The sequence below is a fragment of the Schistocerca gregaria genome, chromosome 1 (genome assembly GCF_023897955.1).
Source record: "Schistocerca gregaria isolate iqSchGreg1 chromosome 1, iqSchGreg1.2, whole genome shotgun sequence".
In the NCBI taxonomy this organism is placed as follows: Eukaryota; Metazoa; Arthropoda; class Insecta; order Orthoptera; family Acrididae; genus Schistocerca; species Schistocerca gregaria.
In genome coordinates this window covers 1108576240-1108600870 of record NC_064920.1, presented here as the reverse complement: position 1 = coordinate 1108600870, position 24631 = coordinate 1108576240, and the positions used below count along the sequence as shown (strand labels likewise).

Sequence of the window (24631 nt, the reverse complement as noted above, 5' to 3'; positions counted from 1 at the left end):
AGAGGATATAAAATGTAGACTGGCAATGGCAAGGAAAGCGTTTCTGAAGAAGAGAAGTTTGTTAACATCGAATATAGATTTATGTGTCAGGAAGTCGTTTCTGAAAGTATTTGTTTGGAGTGTAGCCATGTATGGAAGTGAAACATGGACGATAACTAGTTTGGACAAGAAGAGAATAGAAGCTTTCGAAATGTGGTGCTACAGAAGAATACTGAAGATAAGGTGGATAGATCACGTAACTAATGAGGAGGTATTGAATAGGATTGGGGAGAAGAGAAGTTTGTGGCACAACTTGACTAGAAGAAGGGATCGGTTGGTAGGACATGTTTTGAGGCATCAAGGGATCACAAATTTAGCATTGGAGGGCAGTGTGGAGGGTAAAAATCGTAGAGGGAGACCGAGAGATGAGTACACTAAGCAGATTCAGAAGGATGTAGGTTGCAGTAGGTACTGGGAGATGAAGAAGCTTGCACAGGATAGAGTAGCATGGAGAGCTGCATCAAACCAGTCTCAGGACTGAAGACCACAACAACAACAACAACATGCTGTTCGTAGTAGCTTATCCACGTTACTATTTTTGAATTTATTATTAAACCTACTTCTGCTTTACCCCTATTTGATTCTGTATTTACAGCCCTGTATTCGCCTGACCAGAAGTTCTGTTCGTCCTGCCACCGAACTTCAATTATTTCCACTATATCTGACTTTAACCTATCCATTTCCTTTTTTAAATGTTTCCCCTTGCTTTCAGCCCTTTCGCAGTACCAGCACGGCGGTGCTGTTTTGGTGATGTTACAAGGCCAGTTCGGTCAATAATTCAAATGGTTGCCTCTGCAACTACGGAAAAGACTGCTGCCCCTTTTCAAGAACCACACGTTCGCCTGGCCTTTCAAGAGATACCCCTCCGTTATGGTTGCACCTAAGGTCGGCTATCAGTATCGCTGAGGCACGCAAGTTTCTCCACCAAAGGCAAGGTCCATTCATTCATTGGGAGGGAAGCTCAAACTATGTTAAGACTATTTGTATGGTTGAAGTACGCACGCTTCCCGAGCTCGGCATGATGATTTTTTGAATGTGTGTTGCTCTTTGGTTTATATCAAGACGCATTCACAGTGAAGAATTCATTTGTAAGAAAGCTTAACAGTCTTACTCGACTTCATAAAAAGAAGAAGGCAGGAACCATGTAGGCAGACGTCTTTACCGATTTAAGGAAATAATGGCCATTCTCGCGAATACCAGTTGGTATCATACCTTATCGTCTCTCACTCAAAGAGTCGTAAAAAAGGAAAGGTTTCGGCAAACCTAGTAAGTGGGAGAACGAAAATGCCGAACGATGGTACTTTTTCACAGTCTTTCAGTGCTATACTTAAAGCTTAGCAAGGATTAATAAATTTAAAGCGCTGACCATATAACGAAAATCGAACTGCGCAATTTCAACTTACGAATGTTTGAGGGCTTTCATTTAATGTTTGACTGTCGCTATTATCCGCTATTGTTTATAATTATTGTGATAGCACATACAGTTAATTTAACGAGTATGTAAGACGTTTGGATCTCTATTTACATATACTGTAAGGAGTATTCTGACCCATACTTTTGTCTTGTTTATTTGGACATTGGTGTTATATGGGGCAATTGTTATTGGAACGGTGTGCTGTCAGTAATAGCATTTTACAACACTCTTCAAATGCCAATCTATGGTGGCGCAAGTGTTATGAGAATGAAGTACAAGAAATGTACCGACGAATCCGAAGTTTCATTTGACATTTAATCTAACCGTGAATATGCAGTAGAGTTGGTAAAATCTATGTTTCTTTGTTATAATTATTTGCTGTATAGACGTGCCGAATAGTTTGTATATACGTAGAATGTATTCGGACTCAACTTTAAACTTTAGGTCATCCTGAAACTGGCTGAGAATGTAAGCACTCTTGAATGTAAAGCACTCTTACGTTGAAATTAGCTATCAGGTTGGTACAACATTACCTTTTATTTGCTGATTAAGCTTTCCTCCACGCTTACCAGTTGCAAACAAACACCATAGAAAACTATTCTACAATGTAGGTAGGAAATTGGGAGGTGGGAAATAAACAAGCTAAATCTTTACCATTAAAATACATTTTATTTTGTGTTCCAATGTAAGCACATCAGATATGTTTATGAAAAATACACAAGGTGGTCAGTAATTCAGTCAAACCTAAGGAAATGAAAACGAAGAGAATATCGCATGCGTTGCAGTCCTGAGAATACTGCTATTTCAGCTTATCATGTCGAACACGTGTACACATTTCAAAAGGACAAACAACTGGACCACTGAATACACACTCATTAAGGAGAACACATACCTTAGTTTGGAACAAAGCCAATCAGCATCGTAAGCCCAGATTATTAGTGCAGTTTTTTCAAAATATTACATACCTTGGAGTTGTATTGGAGTACTAATGAACTCAGACCCTGTTAGTAGATACATAATAAAGCAACTTCCGATTCTCATCCGTTTCCTAATATAGGAAACGCGGTCTTCTGATAGCTATTGCATACCCCAGCCTGCAGTATTGGGAAGTATGAATATCAATATTTTTTGAGGTAGTATTATAAAATTTGTGATAGTGAAATATAATACTTGGTTTCTAATACGATATGTGGTTGCGTTTAAACATTACACGAAAGCTGTAAGAATACTCAGCTTTATCACTGCCAAGTGTACACATGAATATTAACTTTCATGTAGTAGTACCCAGCACGACCGAAACTAACGTAACAGTAACTCGAAAAGGTACCAGCCAGCACTAAGATTCAACTCGCGGATTACAGGTATGTTTTAGGGTGTGGATAGACAGATATGGATATGGATAGATGGGTGCACATAGGGTAGCTCTGTGTTTGGGATGGATGACACCAAAATCGTTTGTCCATGTGGCTAATGTCGTCAATAATAAATACTAAGTGCACGTACGAATCACTGATTAGATATGATTCATTAGAGAGAAAGTATACAAAGTATTGAAGCATTGCCCTTAGTCAACTTACATATCTGTTGAAAAATTTAAATAGACTGTAATGAAACGTAAATGAAAGGATTTGGATCCATTACTGGAGATCATATTGAAATAATATTTCGGGAATGAACCCACGTTGCAACTGAGTTTACTTCTTGTTTGTCGTCTACTTTCAGTTTATCAACATGTTTAACGTCTGTTTGCAATGCATCGGCAATGGAACTTCAAACCTACTGCAGATCCCATGCGCTCCATTGTAACACACAAGCATTTTTTATTCCGTCCTTACTTTGTCAGCTTTCCCATGTATTTAACTGTTTGTTGAAAAATAAAACAGACAGGTAGCCAACTGATGATGCCATAAAAGTGGAGAAGTAAGTCTGGGTAACTGGAGAAACGTATGTTGTTCATAAGGCAAATAATGATATTAAAATGGGCAGGGAGGGAAGGCTATCAAAACCTCTTACTTGAAGAAGGGACAGGTTGGCTGTATTTGCATAAGGCATCCTCCTTGGAAGCGAGGAAATAAAGGCGAGCAGAAAACGTATGGATAAATGTATATTGCAGTAAGTTAAACTTATTACTGGGGTCGTAGCGTATAACAAACATGCATCAATGCAGAAATTGGGACGCTGTAGAGGAGGTGAGCATCAACTGTAGAATATATAACATCAAATCATTTGCAAGATGTGTATTACTAGAGTTAAATATATCAATTGTGGTTTCTGCAGTTGTTCATTATCATTATATTATATTATTGGCTTTTATTGGGAGGTTCAAGTCTGGTTAACTCCTTCTCTTCGGGCTGAAAAGTTCTCTAAATAGTTCCGCATGTCCTCTCCTACAGGTGTGTGTATTCATAAGCCACATTACATTTCTTGTCCATCCAGCTAGTGAGCACAGAATCCTCACTTTTATATATCACTACAAATTGCAGTATATTTTTCTTACGATTCAGTAACACTGTTCTAGAACAGAGGAAGTGGTCCACTAGCAGCTAGGAGAATGGGACGCACGAGTGAGTCTCAAAAGAGTGGTGGTGGGGTGGGGGGGGGGGGGGGGGAGGAATGGATTCGGGGATGATGACTGGAGAATGAACTGAATGGTGGTGTAGTATAAGCGTCAGGTGTATCAGCCTGAAACTGGTCATCCTGATAGGCCTATCTTCAGCAGATATCGCCATCGAAAAGCGGACGGGATGGATTTACCAACCGTTAAAATCGCATCTGCGCACGAAACAGCGCCGTAGCTGACTGCTTGTTTGGGCGTGGGTTCGATTCTAGTGCGTGGCGAGTTATATTTTTTCTCATTTTTTCTATGTTCTTCGGGTAATTCACTTTTTGTAACAGTTGACTGCCGCATCCACTCGAAGACAGTGAGATAAAAACAACTGATTTCATCTTTAGTAACTTACGTTGTAGCCACTTATAAATTTATTTATTATGATACGATTTACAATTTACAGGTTTGTTATTAATGTTTCTAGGACTACTAACGCTCTTGCACCATGGACATTGTACAGTTACAGTCAATTTTTAATAAACTGAGGAGGGAAACGTATTTCATTAACTTTCTGAAATCATGGTTTTCAGTCGGTAATATTGCAGCCGTAAATCAGCATCTAATCTAAATTCAGCGTTTTTCTCCCTTAATTTTCTGTAGTAAACACCAACTTATTTCAACAGTGACAAAATTAAAAAAAACAGGTTTTACGCAACTTGTGTGGAACTCACAACCCCGACCTTGCCAGCCTGATTCCATAGAAGCCAGGCTGTTCACAACCACGAAAGCCGATGCCTTTTATAGGCTAGTAAATTCATTCATCCGCTTTTCGAGGACGATATCTCGTGAATGAAGGTCCACTGGGTTAAACGCCATTAGGGTGAGATAGCGCGAGCTTAAACTAGATCATTTTCTAAATAGAGCCGCACAGTTTCAAAGTATTTTAAAAAAAACGGCATCACGAAACTATCAAAAGCCGCTGTAATATGTATTTGTTTATCGACAAACAACTCTGGTAGAGCAACAATCTTCAAGTCACCCACCTATTAACAGAAATGTATAAGATATAGTTCACGACACAATAACTAAGATGAGCTACTCTGCACAGCAGATAAACGGGGATACCACTACAATGGGTTAAAGGAAGGTTCCTTGCCGACAAGTACATAATTATCATCAATTGCAGCACCTAAATCAAGGTCAAAAATACTGTATGCGAAAAGACATTAAAAATATTATACATTTGTATTACTACGCTGCACTTAATTTACTTGACACGGCTGAGTAAAATTTAGACACCTGCCATGGCCAATGCAGAAATCGATCAGTTGAGGCCCGCCAGACAAAGTTACATCGATGGCTATCTGCTGATATGACAAGTACTGTCTCCGAGGCGAGGCGTCGAGACAGTTACCGTATGCAACAGATAAGTACAGCGACCAGAGCCGAAATAACACAGACACAGCGGAAAGGGAGGACCACGGTAGTGTGGGTGACCCGGTTGCTTCATGCCCCATCTGTGGCTTTTGTGATGAAAAGTGGTACTTTAACGAAACAGAGACGTTCCGAGCCTGTAAAAGTTTCCGGTGAGAAGGATTGCAGTCTGCCACCAGCCCCAAGGGGGTACCTACGACAGTCAAGGAGGATCAACCAGTCTGCGCCTCCAGAGTCTTCCGTGTGTTGTTGCGGCCCCACTCTTCACGTTGACCTAAATGCTGACAACTTTCCATACGCCAACTAATGGGCCACCTTTAGGCCTGCCGGGCTCCTGCTCTGATCGACTACGGTTCGAGCCTGTGGCGTCACTCTGTAGGCAAACTTCTTACTGCCTACCTTTGCGTGTTGGGGCAGACAATGCTGATACGATCTATCTCATCCACACTGGGCGCACAGGGTTATTTTGCGTGTCTTGCCCTGTGAAACCAGGCACCCTAATTTTTGCATTGTATGTCGCCGCCCGATGCTGTGGTCAGGAGTCTTGCTAATTCACTGCCGTCATCGCACCTCCGGCCGTTTGATGTTGCATGCCTCTGTGCCATCTTCTGACAGCAGCATTACTTCGGAGGTTGCCTTCCGTTTACACACGGGGGGCATATATATGTAGACACATTGGAGCATGTGTATCTGAAGGTCGGAAGGTCAATGTGGCTTTCTCTGTTTTCTAAGTTTTATTCGTTGTCCACCAGCAAGGACACAGATATTATAAGTTATGCATCTCTCATGAAGCTGCCATTATTGTCGTAACTTATAAGCAATATCGCTGCACTCACATCAAAGCGAACATCGGCTGACTCAGTCGTCAGTTTATCATACAACCTCTGTGTGACAGTATGTGGAACAGTGCAATGTGCTGTTAAATTGTACACTTAGTAACTAGCAGAAAAGCGAATAGGATAACAGGGGCATGTAGAAGGTGTGCAAAATAAAACTGGCTGGCAAACCTATCTCGTGCACCTTAAGATATGCAACCCAACTGATAACATCTGCTCATGGGGTGGATGACGTAAGTTGGGCTGCCTACCTTAAGGTGCATGAAATAGTTTTGCGGGCTAGTTTTATTTTGCCCACCATATATAACTAACACACACTCACGTCATATTTTCCTGTGTCTATAACTTGTTTTTATATGTATACTATGTTTTTAATGTCTTTATGCATACTGTATTTTTAACTTTAATTTAGATGCTGCTCCTCAACAGTTGTGTGCTTGACGCCAAGAAGTCTTCCATTAACGTGATGTAGAGATATCCATGAGTATCTGATACACACAAAAGTTCACCTTAATTATTTTGCCATGTACTACTATTACTTACAGATTTCCCTTAATGTTTAGGTGACCTGAAGAAAACTGTTTGCTGCCAAATACAAGCATATTACAGCAGCTTTTGGTGGATTCAGGACGCTACTTTTTTTAAACTAAATCGTCAGTGAGTCCGTTCTCTGACCCCACTCCCCATTCCCATCCAGCTGCCAGTGGACTGCAGAACATCACACTACACTTAGGGACCTGGGTACCCCGTGCTTGAACCTTCTTGAGCCTCGCCACAGCGAGTCTTTGGCGGCGCAACTGTTGTCCTTCAGAACGCCGCCTACTGCTTGCCCCCCGACGTCTTCTTGTGCGAGGAGTGGCCGCCCTTCTTGGCGTAGTGCGACGAGTGCTCGTGTGAGCTGGAGCGCCCCCCGTGGGCGGCGTGGCCGCTCTTGTCACTGGTCGCGTGGCCCTTGGCGCTCTTCCCGGCAGACCCGTGCTTTCCCTCCGAGCCGCCCTTCTGTAACACAAGGCGAAGGGACACAGTGAGATGGAACTGTTCTGTGCTAGTTTAGATATTTCATTTTTTCTTTACCTAATGTCATTTACACTCTGACCACAATCTATTGGTTATGGCCTGTAGATTAAAACTGAAGAAACTGCAAAAAGGTGGGAAATTAAGGAGATGGGACCTGGATAAAGTGACTAAAACCGGAGGTTGTACAGGGTTTCAGGGTGAGCATAAGGGAACAATTGACAGGAATGGGGGAAAGAAATACAGTAGAAGAATGGGTAGCTTTGAGGGACAAAGTAGTGAAGGCAGCAGAGGATCAAGTAGGTAAAAAGACGAGGGCTAGTAGAAATCCTTGGGTAACAGAAGAAATATTGAATTTAATTGATGAAAAGAGGAACTGTAAATGAAGCAGGCAAAAAGGAATACAAACGTCTCAAAAATGAGATCGACTAGAAGTTAGTTTAAGTAGTATGTAAGTCAAGGGACCGATGACCTCCGCAGTTTGGCCCCTTAGGAACTCTCACATATTTGAACATTTGAAAACCAACACACAGGGAAGTCTAGTGTAACGCGAGCCGTAGATGCGAGATTGAACGACGGCTGCGGCGATGTGTACATGTGACTGGACAGTGCATGTTCTACGAAAACTTCTGTAAGAGCGCGATGTTATTGTACACATCTTCATGATCATACAGCTTTTGAATTTGTTTTCTAGTTTATGAATATGTACGAGTGTTTTTTACCATTGTCAATAAAGTTTGCTTGTCTTCGCTTTCACATGACTTTAAGATTAGAACCTGAGAGAATACTTGGGAGAATATCACAGTGATACTGAAGGAACTGATCTGTAAGCCTCTTGAAGATAGATGTAAACTGTCCCGAGAAAGTCTATTAACAAAGTTTTAAGAACCGGCTTTAAATGATTACTGTAGGAATATACTACAACGCCGTACGTCCCGCACACATAGAGATCGTGAGCATTAGATTAGAATACGTACTTTACGTACTGAGGCATTCAAATAATCATTCTTCCCGCGCTCTGTACGTCAATGGAATGGGAAGAAACCCTAATAACTGCTACAGTGGGACGTATCCTCTGCCATGCACCTCACGGTGGTTTGCAGATTATAGATGTAGATCTGTGTTGGTAAAGGTTTTCTGTTCGGACGCATGGAAATGGCCCTGATTCTTAGCTGTTCCGACCATCTGTCAACTTACGGTAAAATTAATTACAAGTGCTGCATTTATTTGCGGATGTGGGAAAACTACTGTGCGAAGGAACATCGCTGGTGGTCAACTTAGGTGCAAGGGACTGTTTCAGATCAGTCGGTCTGAGGATTTCACTGTGTTCGGGAGCTGTATTGCGAAAGCTCGTTTCGTCAATAAAATTGTTTTACAGAGTATCAGGACCATCAGGACCATCTCCTGTAAACTGCGCAACTACATGGGTGACTTCCGACGATCTCGATCACTTATAAATTCAACGTATCTGTCTATTGTGCAACGGCAATGCAACTGGCATTGTGCTGCGCAGGTTTCACTGATTGACAACGTTTCTCCGGCCACGTCACCCTCTATGGATAACACCTCACATACAGGTTGTGTGATAATCTCTTCCATAGGGCTACATTAGTGTGCAACGATGCCAAACAGCGGAAAGTGAGAAACAATTTACTCTGTGATTTCTCGTCGAACCCCGTTTCTTTTGCAAACCTGGCTAGACACAAGCCAAGGCAGTGTAACCATGTGGAGACGTGTTTAATCGATTTCGATGGAACAACCGCGTCACGCGCGAATAAGATCGCTTCGGAACTCGTGCAACTGGCTGCATCGCACTATGCCGTCTCCCATCCAGCAAGTCGCGGCGCTTACGGAGGACAATGTTTGCTCGACAGTTCTTACAATGCGACCATCACCCAGGCAATCATTCGGCCACAGGACACACCTCAAACCACTGCCTTTACGACCAGAACACCCTACTTTGTGGTTTGCCATTGTGGACAATATCTACAAATCGAGTGACGTCATTAACAACGACGTCAAATACGTCACGTTATTAACCAAAGTCGGAGAACATATGGAGGCAACAAGTGATATTATCTTCACCCCTCCAGCAGACAACAAATACAAGACAGTCGAGACTGATCTATGTCGCCTCACCCGCTTCCCCGATGAGAAAATGTATCACGTCGTTTGCGACGAAGTTTTAAGTGACGAGAACCCATCGCAACTATGGTGTCGAATACGCATACAAATTGACATTCCTCTCATGCCTGCTTTTTACGATTTACATTAACGATCTGGTTGATGGTATTGACAGCGACATTAGACTGTTTTCCGATGATGCTGTAGTCTACAGGAAAGTAGTATCACACGAAAGTTGTGAACAAATCAATGAGGATATGCCGAAAATAAATGCGTGGTGTAATGACTGGCAGTTATCTCTCAATATTAGTAAGTGTAGCCTACTGAGTATAACAAGGCGAAAATCCCCATTAATGTACGAGTACAAAATAAATGATTCAAACGGCTCTGAGCACTATGGGACTTAACAGCTGTGGTCATCAGTCCCCTAGAACTTAGAACTACTTGAACCTAACTAACCTAAGGACATCACACACATCCATGCCCGAGGCAGGATTTGAACCTGCGACCGTAGCAGTCGCGCGGTTCCGGACTGCGCGCCTAGAACCGCGAGACCACCGCGGCCGGCACAAAATAAATGCCCAGTCTTTCGAAGCGGTAACATCAGTCAAATATCTGGGTGTGACTATTCGCAATAATCTCAAATGGAATGATCAGATTACACAAGTAACGGCTAAGGCGAACTCTAGATTGCGGTTTATTGGTAGAATCCTGAAACGAGCCGGCCGCGGTGGCCGTGCGGTTCTGGCGCTGCAGTCCGGAACCGCGGGACTGCTACGGTCGCAGGTTCGAATCCTGCCTAGGGCATGGGTGGGTGTGATGTCCTTAGGTTAGTTAGGTTTAAGTAGTTCTAAGTTCTAGGGGACTTATGGCGTAAGATGTTGAGTCCCATAGTGCTCAGAGCCATTTGAACCTGAAGCGATGCAGTCCTTCAACAAAGGAAATAGCTTACAATACTTCAGTTCGTACAGTCTTAGAGTACTGTTCGTCTGTATGGGACCATTACCAGTTGGGTCTGATTCAAGAGATTGGGTTAGGTTGTTTTGAGGGAAAGAGACCAAACAGCGAAGACATCGGTCGCTTCGGATTAGGGAAGGATGTCGGCCGTGCCCTTTGAAAGGAACCATCCCAGCATTTGCCTGGAGCGATTTAGGGAAATCATGGAAAACCTAAATCAGGATGGCGGGACGCGGGATTGAACCGCCGTCCTCCCGAATACGAGTCCAGTGTGCTACAACTGCGCCACCTCGCTCGGTCATTCACGAGATTGAGAAGGCGCAAAGAAGAGGGGCAAGATTCGCGACTGATACATTCAACCATCGCGAGAGCGTCACAAATCTCATAGAAAGTTTGAAGTGGGACACACTTGCAGACAGACGACGCGCTAAAAGGAAGGGGCTGCTCACTAAAGTCCGAAATCCGATCTTCGCCGAGGATGTAGAGCATATATTATTATCACCAGCTTTCAAATAACGCAATGACCACCATTCAAAGACAAGGGAAATTTGAGCTCTTACTGAGGCGTTCAGACAGTCATTTTTCCCTGGCGCGATCCGCGAGTGGAACAGAGAAGGGGTGATGGGGGGGGGGGGGGGGATATGACTTTTGCGCGAACTATGCCCTCCGCCACACACCGCTTGCTGGCTAGTGGAGTATAGATGTAGATGTAGACCACACATTGTGGACTTTATGGGCTGTGAAGCTCGTCGTCGTTGTTGTTGTTGTTGTGGTCTTAAGTCCTGAGACTGGTTTGATGCAGCTCTCCATGCTACTCTATCCTGTGCAAGCTGCTTCATCTTCCAGTACCTACTGCAACCTACATCCTTCTGAATCTGCTTAGTGTATTCATCTCTTGGTTTCCCTCTACGATTTTTACCCTCCACGCTGCCCTCCAATACTAAATTGGTGATCCCTTGATGCCTCAACACATGTCCTACCAACCGAACCCTTCTTCTGGTCAAGTTGTGCCACAAGCTCCTCTTCTCCCCAATTCTATTCAATAGTTGTGCCACAAGCTCCTCTTCTCCCCAATTCTATTCAATAATTCATTAGTTATGTGATCTATCCATCTAATCGTCAACATTCTTCTGTAGCACTACATTTCAAAAGCTTCTATTCTCTTCTTGTCTAAGCTAATTATCGTCCACGTTTCACACATGCATGGCTACACTCCAGACAAATACTTTCAGAAATGACTACCTTACACTTACATCTATACTCGATGTTAACAAATTGCTCTTCTTCAGAAACGCTAACCTTGCCATTGGCAATCTGCATTTTATATCCTCTCTACTTCGGCCATCGTCAGTTATTTGGCTCCACAAATAGCAAAACTCCTTTACTACTATAAGTTTCTCATTTCCTGATCTAATTCCCTCAGTATCACACGACTTAATTCGACTACATTCCATTATCCTCGTTTTGCTTTTGTTGATGTTCGTCTTATATCCTCCTTTCAAGACACTGTCCATTCCGCTCAAATGCTCTTCCAAGTCCTTTGCTGTCTCTGACAGAATTACAATGTCATTGGCGAACCTCAACGCTTTTATTTCTTCTCCATGGATTTTGGTACCTACTCCGAATTTTTATTTTGTTTCCTGTACTGCTTGCTCAATATACAGATTGAATAACATCTGGGAGAGGCTACAACCCTGTCTCACTACCTTCCCAACCACTGCTTCCCTTTCATGCCTCTCGACTCTTATAACTGCCATCTGCTTTCTGTACAAATTGTAAATAGCTTTTCGCTCCCTATATTTTACCCCTGTCACCTTCAGAATTTGAAGAAGAGTATTCTAGTCAACATTGTCAAAAGCTTTCTCTAAGTCTACAAATGCTAGAAATGTAGTTTTGCCTTTCCTTAATCTAGCTTCTAACATAAGTCGTAGGGTCAGTACTGCCTCACGTGTTCCAACATTTCTACGGAATCCAAACTGATCTTTCCCGAAGCTCCTTACGCAAGTGCAATAGGCAATGGTGAGCCACGAAAACGAATCCATGGACGCATGCCTTAAACATGTCGATCGAATACATTCGATCACAGGAAACAAACAATACGTTAATAATATCGGCGGACATTAAGCGGAGTTTCCACGGCAGTTGACGCAGCGCCCCCCTTCCACGAGCTGAGCCGACTCCGTCCACTCCCGCCGACTGACGTACCGCACCAGACCGGAGCGAGGGAGGACCTCGCTCGACATCGACAAACCCAGACCACTAACTGCGTCACGTCCGCGCGGTCGCAACACGCGGCCGACCACGGCGCAACGCAGCAAAACCGCTTTTGCTCGTGTGTTTTGTGCTCCGTACTGAACTCCTTTCTGAGCCATTGACAGCCTTAATGATGGGTAACAGAAGTCTTTGTTCTTTCTAATGTTGTAGATGTAGGCATCACTGTTCTTCTCAAATTGTGACATATTATTTATAAGGAATTTCATTAGAGAGTATATGTATTAGATGGTACCGTTAAAACGCCTAGCTCCTTGAACAGGTACCTACTCGACATCTGTGGGTGAACATCACATATTATTCTTATTGCTTACTTTTCTGCAACGAGTGCTGTCTTTCTGAGCGATGGGAAACCGTGGAAAGTTACTCCGTACAATATTATACAGTGGAAATATATATGGAATATATCAGGAGGTTGATACTTCTGTTTCCAAGATTAGCGGTTATACGAAGAGCAAAAGTAGCTGAACCTAATTGCCTGAGCAGCTCAGTAACGTGCTTCTTCCAGTTCACATTTTCGTCCATATGTAAACCCAAAAATGTGGAGCATTCTGCTCATGAGCTACATCAGTTGTTTATATGAGTGTATTTGTTGTACTGAACTGAATGTAGTGTTTATTCATTCAAATTTGGGCTGAGTCCATTTTTATAGAACCGCTTAGTAATTCCTTGGAAAATATTATTTACTAACTTTTCTATTACCTTCTCTGTAATAGCAAAAGGTACCATTTCTGCTTGTTGAGTGCCAAGTGAAAGTCATTCACATGTATAAGGAATTGGAGTGGACCAAAAATTGAACCCTCTGGGACTCACTCTCTCTCTCTCTCTCTCACGTTTGCTTTCTGTTAAGTACGATTCAAACCAGCTGTGTGTAAAGGAACCAATTTCATAAAACTTGAGGTTTTCTACGACAGTAACATCATCATTTAATAGATGAAAGGAGAAAATTTAAAAACTCATCAAATGAATTAGTTGAAAGGGAGTACAAACGTTTGAAAATGAAACTGATAGGAAGTGTAAACTGGCTAAACTAGAATGGCTACAGGACAAATGTAAGGATGTAGAAGCATACTTCACTACAGGAAAGATAGATACCGCATACAGGAAAATTAAAGAGGCCGTTGGGGAAAAGGGAAGTAGCTGGATTAATATCAAGAGCACGGGTGGAAAAACACTCCTAGGCAATGAAGGGAAAGCTAAAAGGCGGAAGGAGTATGTAGAAGGTCTGTACAAGGGAGATGAACTTGAAGGCAGTTTTATGGAAATGAAAGAGGACGTAGATGAAGATGAGATGGCAGATATAATACTGCGAGAAGAATTTGGCAGAGCCTTGAATTATCTAAGTCGAAACAAGACCCCGGTCATAAACGATATTCTGTCAAGGAGAGCCAGCCGTGACAAAACTGTTCCATCCGGAGTACAAGATGTGAGAGATAGGCAGAATACCACCAGACTTCAAGAATAATGTAGTAATTCCAGTTACAAAGAAGGAAATTGGCGACAGGTGTGAAAATTACCGACCTATCAATTTAATAAGCCATGGTTGCGAAATACTGACACTAATTCCTTACAGAAGAATGCAAAAACTAGTAGAAGCCGACCATGGGAAGATGAGTTTGGATGCCGGAGAAACGTAGGAACATGTGATCAATACTGACCCTACAACATATCTTAGAAGATAGGTTCAGGAAAGACAAACCTATGTTTATAACATTTCTAGGCTTAACGGAAACCTTTGACAATGTTGACTGGAACACAATATAGGGAGCGAAAGGCTATTTGCAACTTGTTTATAAATCAGATGGCAGTTACAAGGGTCGAGTGGCATGAAAGGGAAGCAGTGGTTGAAGGGGAAATGACACATGATTGTAGCTTATCCTTAATATTATTCAATATGCGCATTGAACAAGTAGTAAAGGAAACTAAAGAAAAATTTGGATTAGGAATTAAGGTTCATGGAGAAGAAATGAAAACATTGAGGTTTGCCGACAACACTGTAATTCTGTGAGAGATAGGAAAGGACTAAGAAGAACAGTAAAACGAAATGGAGGGTGTTTTGAAAGCAAAATATAACATGAACATTAACAAAAGCAAAACAACGATAATGGAACGTAGTCGAATTAAACCAGATGACGCTCAGGGAATTAGTTAAGGAAGCGATACACTTAAAGTAGTAGATGAGGTGTGATATTTGGGCAGCAAAGTAACTCATGATGTTCAAAGTAGAGAGGATAGAACATGGAGACTGGCAATGGGAAGAAAGGCATTTCTGAAGAAGAGAAATTTGTTAACATGGAGTACAGATTTAAGTGCCAGGAAGTCTTTTCTGAAAGTACTTGTGTGGCGCGTAGCCATGTGTGGACGTGAAACATGGACAATCAACAATTTAGACAAGAAGAGAATAGAAGCTTTTGAAATATTCAAGTGGTTAAAATGGCTCCGAGCACTATGGGACTTAACATCTGAGGTCATCAGATCATCACTTAGACCTATTTAAATCTAACTAACTGTAAAGGAATTATATAAATTTTTGTATGAATATATAGACACTAGTTCAACTACCAGAGATTAAAGCGTAATGCATTTGCTGAACAAAAGAAGCTTTGCCCTCTTCGTTTATTAGTTTTAGAATAAGTTACTTTTCGGTGTTATCCTATCCTAGTGTTAAGACGTGTTGTGCCATTTTCTTACTGATAAATTGGGTTAAATAATGAAAGTGATTTTGAAGCAGAGCGATTTCATCTTTTGTGATACCATGCGTCCCAGCTCCTGAAATTCTGCAAAATTAATACTATTATTTTAATTTAATACAGATAATTTAGATGGAGGCGACGATCTTCACGGCGACGCTGCTCAGCAGTAGAGGTACGTGAATGTTTTCATCTTTTTTCCTTTCGTGGCCGCTACCGTCAATTTCAAAATATTTGCCGCGACATTCAGAACCTGCAGTCTTTCTTTTCATTTAATTTAGAAGTCCACGCATTTACGTTCTAAAATGAATAAATGTATTTAACGGTAAATCTTTTTATCCAGGCCACGGGGAATGATTGCACTCAAAATGCACGTGCCTCTATCCCGTTCGTATGTTCGCATACATCTGAGTGTGTACTGCGTAACTATATTTAAGACTAATTTCCTACACAGTATCAGCGCTTTTTTGTTTTTTTGTTTTTTGACACCTCATTGGCGAATATATGTGCCCTCTTATTTGATGTAGTCCGTCGGCCGTATTCTTTAATAACATTATTTGTAATATTCAGTGTTCAGTGGCTTAGTTTCTACAATTGATCTTTGCCTGCGTCGCAACATCACTTCACGCGAAATATTTATTACGCGACATTCACAATAACTTTTATTTGAAAATTTCGACGACCGATTGAATAAAGATTTTTCTAACAATAACAGTAGGAAAACGTAATAATATAAGAGGACGCGTTACATAACCTAAGGACGTCACACATATCCGTGCGTGGTTCCGGACTGAAGCACCTAGAAACGCTCGGCCACAACCCGAGAAGAATGATGACGATCAGATGGGTAGATCACGTAACTAATTAGGAGGTTCTGATTGGATTGGTGAGACAAGAAGACCAAAAGAAGGAGTCGGTTGATAGGACACATTCTGAGACATCGAGGGATCACCTGTTTAGTACTGGAGGGAAATGTGTAAAAGTTAAAATCGTAGAGGGAGACCAAGAGATGAATGCTCTAAGCAGATTCAGAAGGATGTAGGCTGCAGTAGATGAAGAGGCTCGCACAGTATACAGTAGCGCAGAGAACTGCATCAAACCAGTCCGTGGACCGAAGATCACAACAACAGCAACATGATCACACTTCCGTGGGGCACTCCTGAGGATTTGCTTGTCTATGGCGAACGCTAGCCGTCGAGGTACAGGGTTCTGTCGCTTAAGAAGTCTTTGAGCCTCTCACACATCTGGGTGTCTACTCCTCATGGTCGCACCTCCGTTAGGAGTGTGCGCTGTGGCGCCGTATCAAACGCTTTCCGGAAATCTAGGAATATGGAATCTGCCTGTCGTCCTTCAGCAGTGGGTCGCAGCATATCGTGCTAGAAATGGGTAAGCTAAGTTCGGCACTAGAGATGCACTCCAAATGTGTGCTGATCTGTGGACAGCTGCTTCTCTGTCGCAAGGAACATGGAGCAAGTACAAACCGTTGCCTTCTTGGCGGACTCCTTCTTCTTGCCCTTCTCGCTGAAGTGGGAGCCGTGCTCTCCGTACTTGTGGTAGCCGCCCTTCTCCTGGCCGTTGCTCCAGAAGTCGTCCAGGTGGTGGTGCTCGTCCTTGTGGTACTTGTCGCGGTATCCCTGGAACACAAAAAACAGTCTCCGGTAACGGAAGATTCTTCTTCCAGATCTCACGCAACAAATCAGCAACCGTCTCCAGGTTGCTATTCAGTGGACTGTTAACATTGATGCATCTTGTAATAAGTACTCGTACGGATGTTAGGTACGAAGCTTGAATCTTATATGAAAGTCCTTTGGTTGTAATATGATTCCAATGACTGGAGAAACAGCACAAGTCGGATGAAATACAAAGTAGAACTGATCCATTAAATTACCGTCCGTTATAACGCTGGCAGAAACCTAATAATTACTGTGTTCAAAGACTGTTCTCTACCTAAAAATAAATAACATTATCCGTGGAATTGTGTGTGGGTCCTGAAAAGATTGATCGTGTGAAATTCAATGAGGCCTTTTCACGGATTAAATCGTCACTCTCATAGAAAGAGAAGACCAGGTTGGTTAGGTTCTTCAAGATTTTCGAAAAGCTTTTGATCCAGAATGTCATTATAAACAAAGTACGTTCATATGGGATCTCTAATCCGAATTGCGACTGGATCAAAATTTTTTCTTGTTGGAAGGGCGTATCTTTACTGTCTATCTTTACTGGAGATTGATCCACAGACACTGGGTCTCTATCTGATGTGTCTAATAGGCACATAACAATATCGTTGCAGTTCACATTACAAAAAAATGGTTCAAATGGCTCTGAGCAGTATGGGACTCAACTGCTGTGGTCATAAGTCCCCTAGAACTTAGAACTACTTAAACCTAACTAAAGGACATCACACACATCCATGCCCGAGGCAGGATTCGAACCTGCGACCGTAGCAGTCACGCGGTTCCGGACTGAGCGTCTAGAACCGCTAGACCACCGCGGTCGGCAGTTCACATTACACACTAATGACTTTGCGCATAGCATTATTTACAACCTCACACGTCCGTGAAAGGTTAAAGAGTGGGGTTAAAATCTGAGACGAAAGGATATCAATAAGATTAGCTGATGGCACTGCTATCCTCAGTGAAAAGGTAGAACGACAGCACGTGTGAATGGAATGAACAGTCTAATGAGTATGGAATATGGACTGAGAGTAAACCGAAGAAAACCCAAAGTAAAGAGGAGTAGCAGAAATATGAGAGCGATAATCTTAACATGAAAATTTGGAAGCACCTGGTAGACGAAGAGAAGGAAGTAAAATAAGGCATGACGGACATAAAAAGCAGGTCAGCAGATGCCATGTTCCATCTCCATGATGTCACGTGGAGCAGGATGACATGGCGGACGGTCGACATCGTGTGGCCTTTAGGGCCTGACTGTGGAGTTAAAGTCAGTGATATTCTTATGTTCGGTGTACGGAACTAGTTGCCTCGCGTGGCTCGATATAGAATATTTTCATTTTGTTTAATTTCTTGCCGCCACTTATTTTTATATCGGTCTGCGTTGAAAAAATCTCCAAAAAATGCAAGAGCCGACGGAATGTGCTGTGTGACTTGTCTGGGAACGACCTTACTCCATTCAATCATGGCTTTTCCTGTTGGCAACAACGCTCACCTTACTCTTCGCCTTCGAGCTAGCATTGAGAGCTTCTCGCTTCCGTCTAGGGTTCGTAAACAGCGATACACAACAGTATGCATAGGTTTAGTGATGGAGACCGCTTCTAGTGTGTCACTCCATTAAATGAAATGGAAAAGCGGTACGACACTATGTTGGGCTGTTTCCGGCGACGGCAAACACTTCATAGTAGTTTTGCGTCTGCAGCTTGTACCTCTCCTGTAACTGGTAGCTTCTTGTTTGTCAGAGTGTCTCTCCTTTTAAATGAGTTCCTGTTAGATGATGATCTGTTTGTTTTTACGAAAGGCGAAGGCGCCAGAGAGGCAATTCCGACGTTGAGGGTGATAACGGAAGCAAGACTGAAGAAAAACCAAGGCACGTTCATGGGATTTGTCGATCTCGAAAAGCGTACGATAGTGTCGAATGCCCTGGAAAAATGGGGGTTGGCTGTAGGAAGAGACGGGCAATGTACGATATGTACAAGAACCAAGAGGAAACAATGAGAGTGGACGACCTAGAACGAAGTTATTGGATTAAAAAGGGTGTAAGGCAGGGATGTAGCCTAGAGCCCTGCTGTTCAGTCTATACGTCGAAGAAGCAATGACGGAAATGAAAGAAAGGTTCAAGAGTAGGATTAAAATTCAGGGTGAACGGATATCAATGTTAAGATTCGCTGTGACATTGCTATCGTCAGCGAAACTGAAGAAGAATTAAAGCACCTGTTGAATGGAATGAAGTCTAATCAGTACGGAATATGAACTGAGAGTAAAACAAAGAAAGACGGAATAATGAGAAGTAGTAGAAATGAGTACAGCGAGACACTTATCAGAATTGGCCATCGGGAAGTAGATTAAGTCATGAAATTTTGCTGCCTGAGTGGCAAAATTCCTTGACTTCATCTACTTCCCGATGGCTGCCTCAGGGAGTAAATATAAAGCACACAAGCACTGGCATAAAGGGCATTCCTGTCCAAGAGACGTCTGCTAGAATAAAACATAAGTCTTAATTTGAGGAAGAAATTTCCGAGAATGTCCGTTTGGAGCGCAGCATTGTATAGCACTGAGACATGGATTGTGTAAAAATCAGAACAGAAGAGAATAGAACCATTTAAGATGTGGTGCTACAGAAGAATGTTGAAAATTAAGTGGACGATAAGGTAAGGAATGAGGAGGTTCTTCGCAGATTCGGCAAGGAAGGGAAAATGTGGGAAAAACTGACAAGAAGAACTGGTCTGTTAAGACGTCGGGGAATAACTTCCATGCTACTAGAGGGATTTGTACAGGGTAAAAACTACAGGAAGACAGAGACTGGGATACATCCAGGAACTAAGGCTGCATGTGCACTCTGTATGGTGCGAAAATTGGCAAAGGACTCTAAATAACGAAAAGTGTGAGGTCATCCACGTGAGTGGTAAAAGGAATCCGTTAAATTTCGGTTACACTATAAATTAGTCTAATCTAAAGGCCATAAATTCAACTAAACACCTAGGAATTACAATTACTAACAACTTAAATTGGAAGGAACACGGAAAATATTGTGAGGAAGACTAATCAAAGACTGCGTTTTATTGGAAGGACACTAAGAAAATGTAACAGATCTACTAAAGAGTCTGCCTACACTACGCTTGTCCGTCCTCTTAGAATACTGCTGCGCGGTGTGGGATCCTCATAAGGTAAGATTGACGGACTACATCGAAAAAGTTCAAAGAAGGGCAGCACGTTTTGAATTATCGCGAAATAGTGCAGAGTGTCACTGAAATGATACAGGATTTAGGATGAACATCATTAAAAGAAAGGCGTTCCTCGTTGCGGTGGAGTCTTCTCACGACATTCTAATCACCAACTTTCTCCTCGGAATGCGAAAATATTTTGTTGACGCCGACCAACATCGGGAGAAATGATCAATATGATAAAAAAAAGGGAAATCAGAGCTCACACGGAAAGATATAGGTGTTCGATTTCTCTGCGCGTTGTTCGAGATTGGAATAATACAGAATGGAACCCTTTGTCAGGCACTTACGTCTGATTCACAGAGTATCCATGTAGATGTAGATGTAGATGTAGAAGATTGGCAGAGGAAAGTAATTCGTGACAGGCTGCATGAAATCAGTCAGAAGACTGACGACTAAAAAGTATCTACACCTTGTGACCTACGCATGAGAAAATTAGTCCGGTATCTCGAGGCCGCATAAGCAGACGAGTTTGTCTCAGCCTGTAGTATTCTAAAATTGTCAAAAATGTTCACATGTGTTGGAAATCTTATGGGACTTAATTGCTAAGGTCATCAGTCCCTAAGCTTACACACTACTTAATTTAAATTCTCCTAAGCACAAACACACACACCCATGCCCGAGGGAGGAGTCGAACCTCCGCCGGGATTAGCCGCACAGTGCATGATTGCAGCGCCTGAGACCACTCGGCTAATCCTGCGCGGCGTGAAACTGTCAGTTAATAAGCCACACAAAAAGAAAATGTTGTCTTTAAACTATTCATATATTAGACCCAAGAGCTCTCTAATTGGTGAATAAGTGAGCCGTAGATGGAGTGGCGGGGCTGGGTTGCATTGTGAGTGATCGATACTTTTCAAGATTTTTCATATAATGAAATATCAAAAAGAATTTTAAAATGAATTTCCCCCGTTGGGAACTGTTTTTAAAATTGCGCACTCAATAGGAATAAACAATTGTTAGTGTCAGAATCAGGCGAAAATTCCAGAGCGATACATCTAACAAAAAATTCAAAACAGGTAATAGATCACAGGAATACGTACATAATGTTGAAACCACTGGAGCAATAAAATTGGAGAGAGCTCCCTACCAAACTAAGTACAATTAGCCAAAAAAATTTAAAATGCATAACGGACTCAAGCTATTGTACCTAGGCCAGAGCATCACACACAAGCTTGCCATAACCGTGATAATTCTTACATGAAAGCTTGTTCCAAATAATGGTACACACAGTCTGGCCGATAAGACTGTTATAGTATCCCGACAGTTTACCAGACACGATCGATACCGAAGCAATTTGAAAATTCAAGAAAAATGACGAAATGCATTCACAAGTTCTCAAAATAATTTAAACCTCTTTTTCAGAACGGCCGGCTGCTGTCCCCGAGCTGTTTTAGGCGCTTCAGTCCGGAACCGCGCTGCTGCTACGGTCGCAGGTTCGAAGCCTGCCTCGGGCATGGATGCGTGTGATGTCCTTAGGTTGTTAGTTAGGTTTAAGTAGTTCTAAGTTCTAAGGGACTGATGACCTCAGATGTTAAGTCCCATAGTGGTTGGAGCTATTTTCTACAAAGGCACTGATGATTTCGGCCTGGCAAGTGACTTGATGGGTGCGAGAGGTGGAGATCTCGGTGATGAGTTGTTGCCGTCGGTGTTTCCTATCGACGGTGGTGATGCTTGGTGGGATGTTCTTGTTCCGCCGAATCTTGACGTCGAGTCCGAACCATCACCCTCTGCAGCCTACGGCGTGTCAACGTTACAATTTGTGCCTTAATCCTACTGCGTTTCCTCTGGGTTTCAGGGGTGGGCGGCTGGGCGTCCAGACCGCGGAGAACGGCGTAGAAATAGTCGCTAGTGTGCCGGTGTCAGGCAGCTACTTCCTTGCCATACTGAATCAAGGTACGTCGAATGGCAGGTTTGGCACATTTCAGCCACCAAGTCAGGGTTGTGCAGTACTTAGGTAAGCGACGTCCACAGGTCCGCACCCCTTGTTGTGGAAGGAGAATGTTGCAGATGTAGGCACAGTGGTCCCAAAAGGACAAAGGACAAAGTTCTGCACCTTGGACTGCACGTGTGTCATCCTTAGAGAAGTAAATACTATCAACGCGGCTCGTGGAGTGACTCTTCAGGTAAGTATGTCGAGGTGCATCACAGTGCCAAACTTTCCAAGTGTCGCGGAGCAACAGATCACGGACGACGAGACGCAGTTCTTCACAGGTGTTGTAGTGGGGCATTTGATCCTTAGGTGCATTACACGATTAAAATCTCTCCCAAGTAAGTAACAGTTACAGCGCCCAAGTAACAAAGTGGCGATTTCTTCTGAATAGAAGTGTGCGCTGTCGCGTCTGCGGGTGGAGCCGGACGGAGCGTATGACAATACGCGTCCCCATGACGGTGGCGCCGTGCCTCTAGTGGATGGAAGGTATGTGATTTCAGCCACCGGAATGCCTTCTCGGGCGTAGGCTTAGATGGCTACGCCACGTCCCAGTTGGTCACTGGGAGAAGGATAAGTGTTATATCCGCGACATGTGGAAGTGTGACCAAGTGTACTTCCTGTAGTAGTGCGATGTCGACGTCCGATGCCCATATCATCTCTCGCAGCAGTTGAATTTTCACGGGGGAGCTAATAGTGTTACTGTTAATCGTCCCTACTCAGTAGGTTTGGAGTCGTACCTCACCATGGAGGGGAACTCCATCAGCACAGGCTGAAGAGCGGCTTGGCAACAGACAGTCTTGCTCTACGCCACCTAACGGCGTTCTCGTCGGCTTAACTAGGCTTCCGTCTGGGATAACTCCGTCCCCGCGTCTGATCCGGGCCTTCGTCAACGTCGTCACTCCACCAATTGATTTGGAAAACGCTTTCGACCGAGTTCAATTGAATAAGCTGATGGATATTTTAGGAGGAAGAGAATAGACTAGAAGAAGAGATGACTGGTACATAATCTATATGTACAACAGAAAATAAGAACAAGGATTGGAAATCAAATGTCAGAAGGAAGTATTGCTAAAGTATACTCTACAACAGAGCGCAATACAGAAGCTGTGCCTACTGGAGTTGCAATTCCAGTGGTCATCGGTGTTCACTGCTGGTACAGACCTTGTAGATGCCATTGTTGGTGTAGTGGCCACTGTCCTCATACTTGCATCCTTGCGGGCGGTACTGACCTGGTAGAATTCGTTATTACTGTGGCGGCTACGACCCTTCTGCTTGTGACTGTGAGTGCCGCCACCCTGCTGCTGGTACTGATCTCGTAGAAGCTACTGTAGCTGCAGTGGCCACAGCGCTCTTACTTGCGGCCGGGCGCAATGTCGCCCTACTGCCGGTACTAACCTTGTAGAAGCCGCTGTTGCCACGGTGGCCGCCGCCCTCGAACTGTGTGCGTGTGCGCCACCGCTGTGTTGCCATTACTGACCTTGCAGAAGGCGTTGTCGCCTGTGTGACCACCGCCCTTGTACTTGTGGCCGTGCGCGCCACCGCTGTGTTGCCATTACTGACCTTGGAGAAGGCGTTGTCGCCTGTGTGACCACCGCCCTTGTACTTGTGGCCGTACGCGCCACCGCTGTGTTGCCATTACTGACCTTGGAGAAGGCGTTCTCGCCTGTGTGACCACCGCCCTTGTACTTGTGGCCGTGCGCGCCACCGCTGTGTTGCCATTACTGACCTTGGAGAAGGCGTTCTCGCCTGTGTGACCACCGCCCTTGTACTTGTGGCCGTGCGCGCCACCGCTGTGTTGCCATTACTGACCTTGGAGAAGGCGTTGTCGCCTGTGTGACCACCGCCCTTGTACTTGTGGCCGTACGCGCCACCGCTGTGTTGCCATTACTGACCTTGGAGAAGGCGTTCTCGCCTGTGTGACCACCGCCCTTGTACTTGTGGCCGTGCGCGCCACCGCTGTGTTGCCATTACTGACCTTGGAGAAGGCGTTGTCGCCTGTGTGACCACCGCCCTTGTACTTGTGGCCGTGCGCGCCACCGTCCTGCTTGTGGTGGTGTGACGCGTGCCCACCGCTTTCGCTGTGGCTGCTTCCGCCTCCTTTCTCCACGACTGACGAATGCTGGGACTTCTCGCTGCCTGACGAACCCTTCTCTCCCGACTCTTTGTAGTGGTGTGACGAGCCGCCGCTCCCCGACGAGCCACCGCTCGACTTCCCACCAGCGCCCGACCCGCCGTGGCCGCCTCCACCTGAGAAAAAAGTCGAGCAGTGTTCTGGTCGATAGCTTATGTATCCAGCAGTAGGCAATTGGTATGCTTCCTTTGACATCATCAGTAGAAACGGAGAAATACTACACGACGTAAATGGGCCTTGCACAGCTAATATATGCCATGCAAGCTAGTTCATCTCTGCATAACTACTGCAAATCATCCATTTGAACCTGCTTACTTATTCGCAGCTTGATCTCTGTCTACAATTTTGCACA

At 43.7% G+C, this 24631-nt stretch overlaps 1 protein-coding gene across 2 annotated transcripts in view; it reads right to left on the bottom strand.

Moving 5' to 3' along the window:
• Nucleotides 1-4807: 4807 nt before the first annotated feature.
• The window catches only part of LOC126283252 (hornerin-like), a 76054-nt gene continuing 56230 nt past the window's right edge, over nt 4808-24631 (bottom strand). For both annotated transcript variants that reach the window (XM_049982257.1, XM_049982258.1), the window contains exons 3-5: nt 24124-24395; nt 16809-16961; nt 4808-7270 (exon numbers count right to left, since the gene is read on the bottom strand). In XM_049982257.1, the coding sequence (XP_049838214.1) occupies nt 7091-7270; nt 16809-16961; nt 24124-24395 (605 nt within the window). In that variant the 3' untranslated portion in view covers nt 4808-7090. The remainder of the gene's footprint in view (nt 7271-16808; nt 16962-24123; nt 24396-24631) is intronic.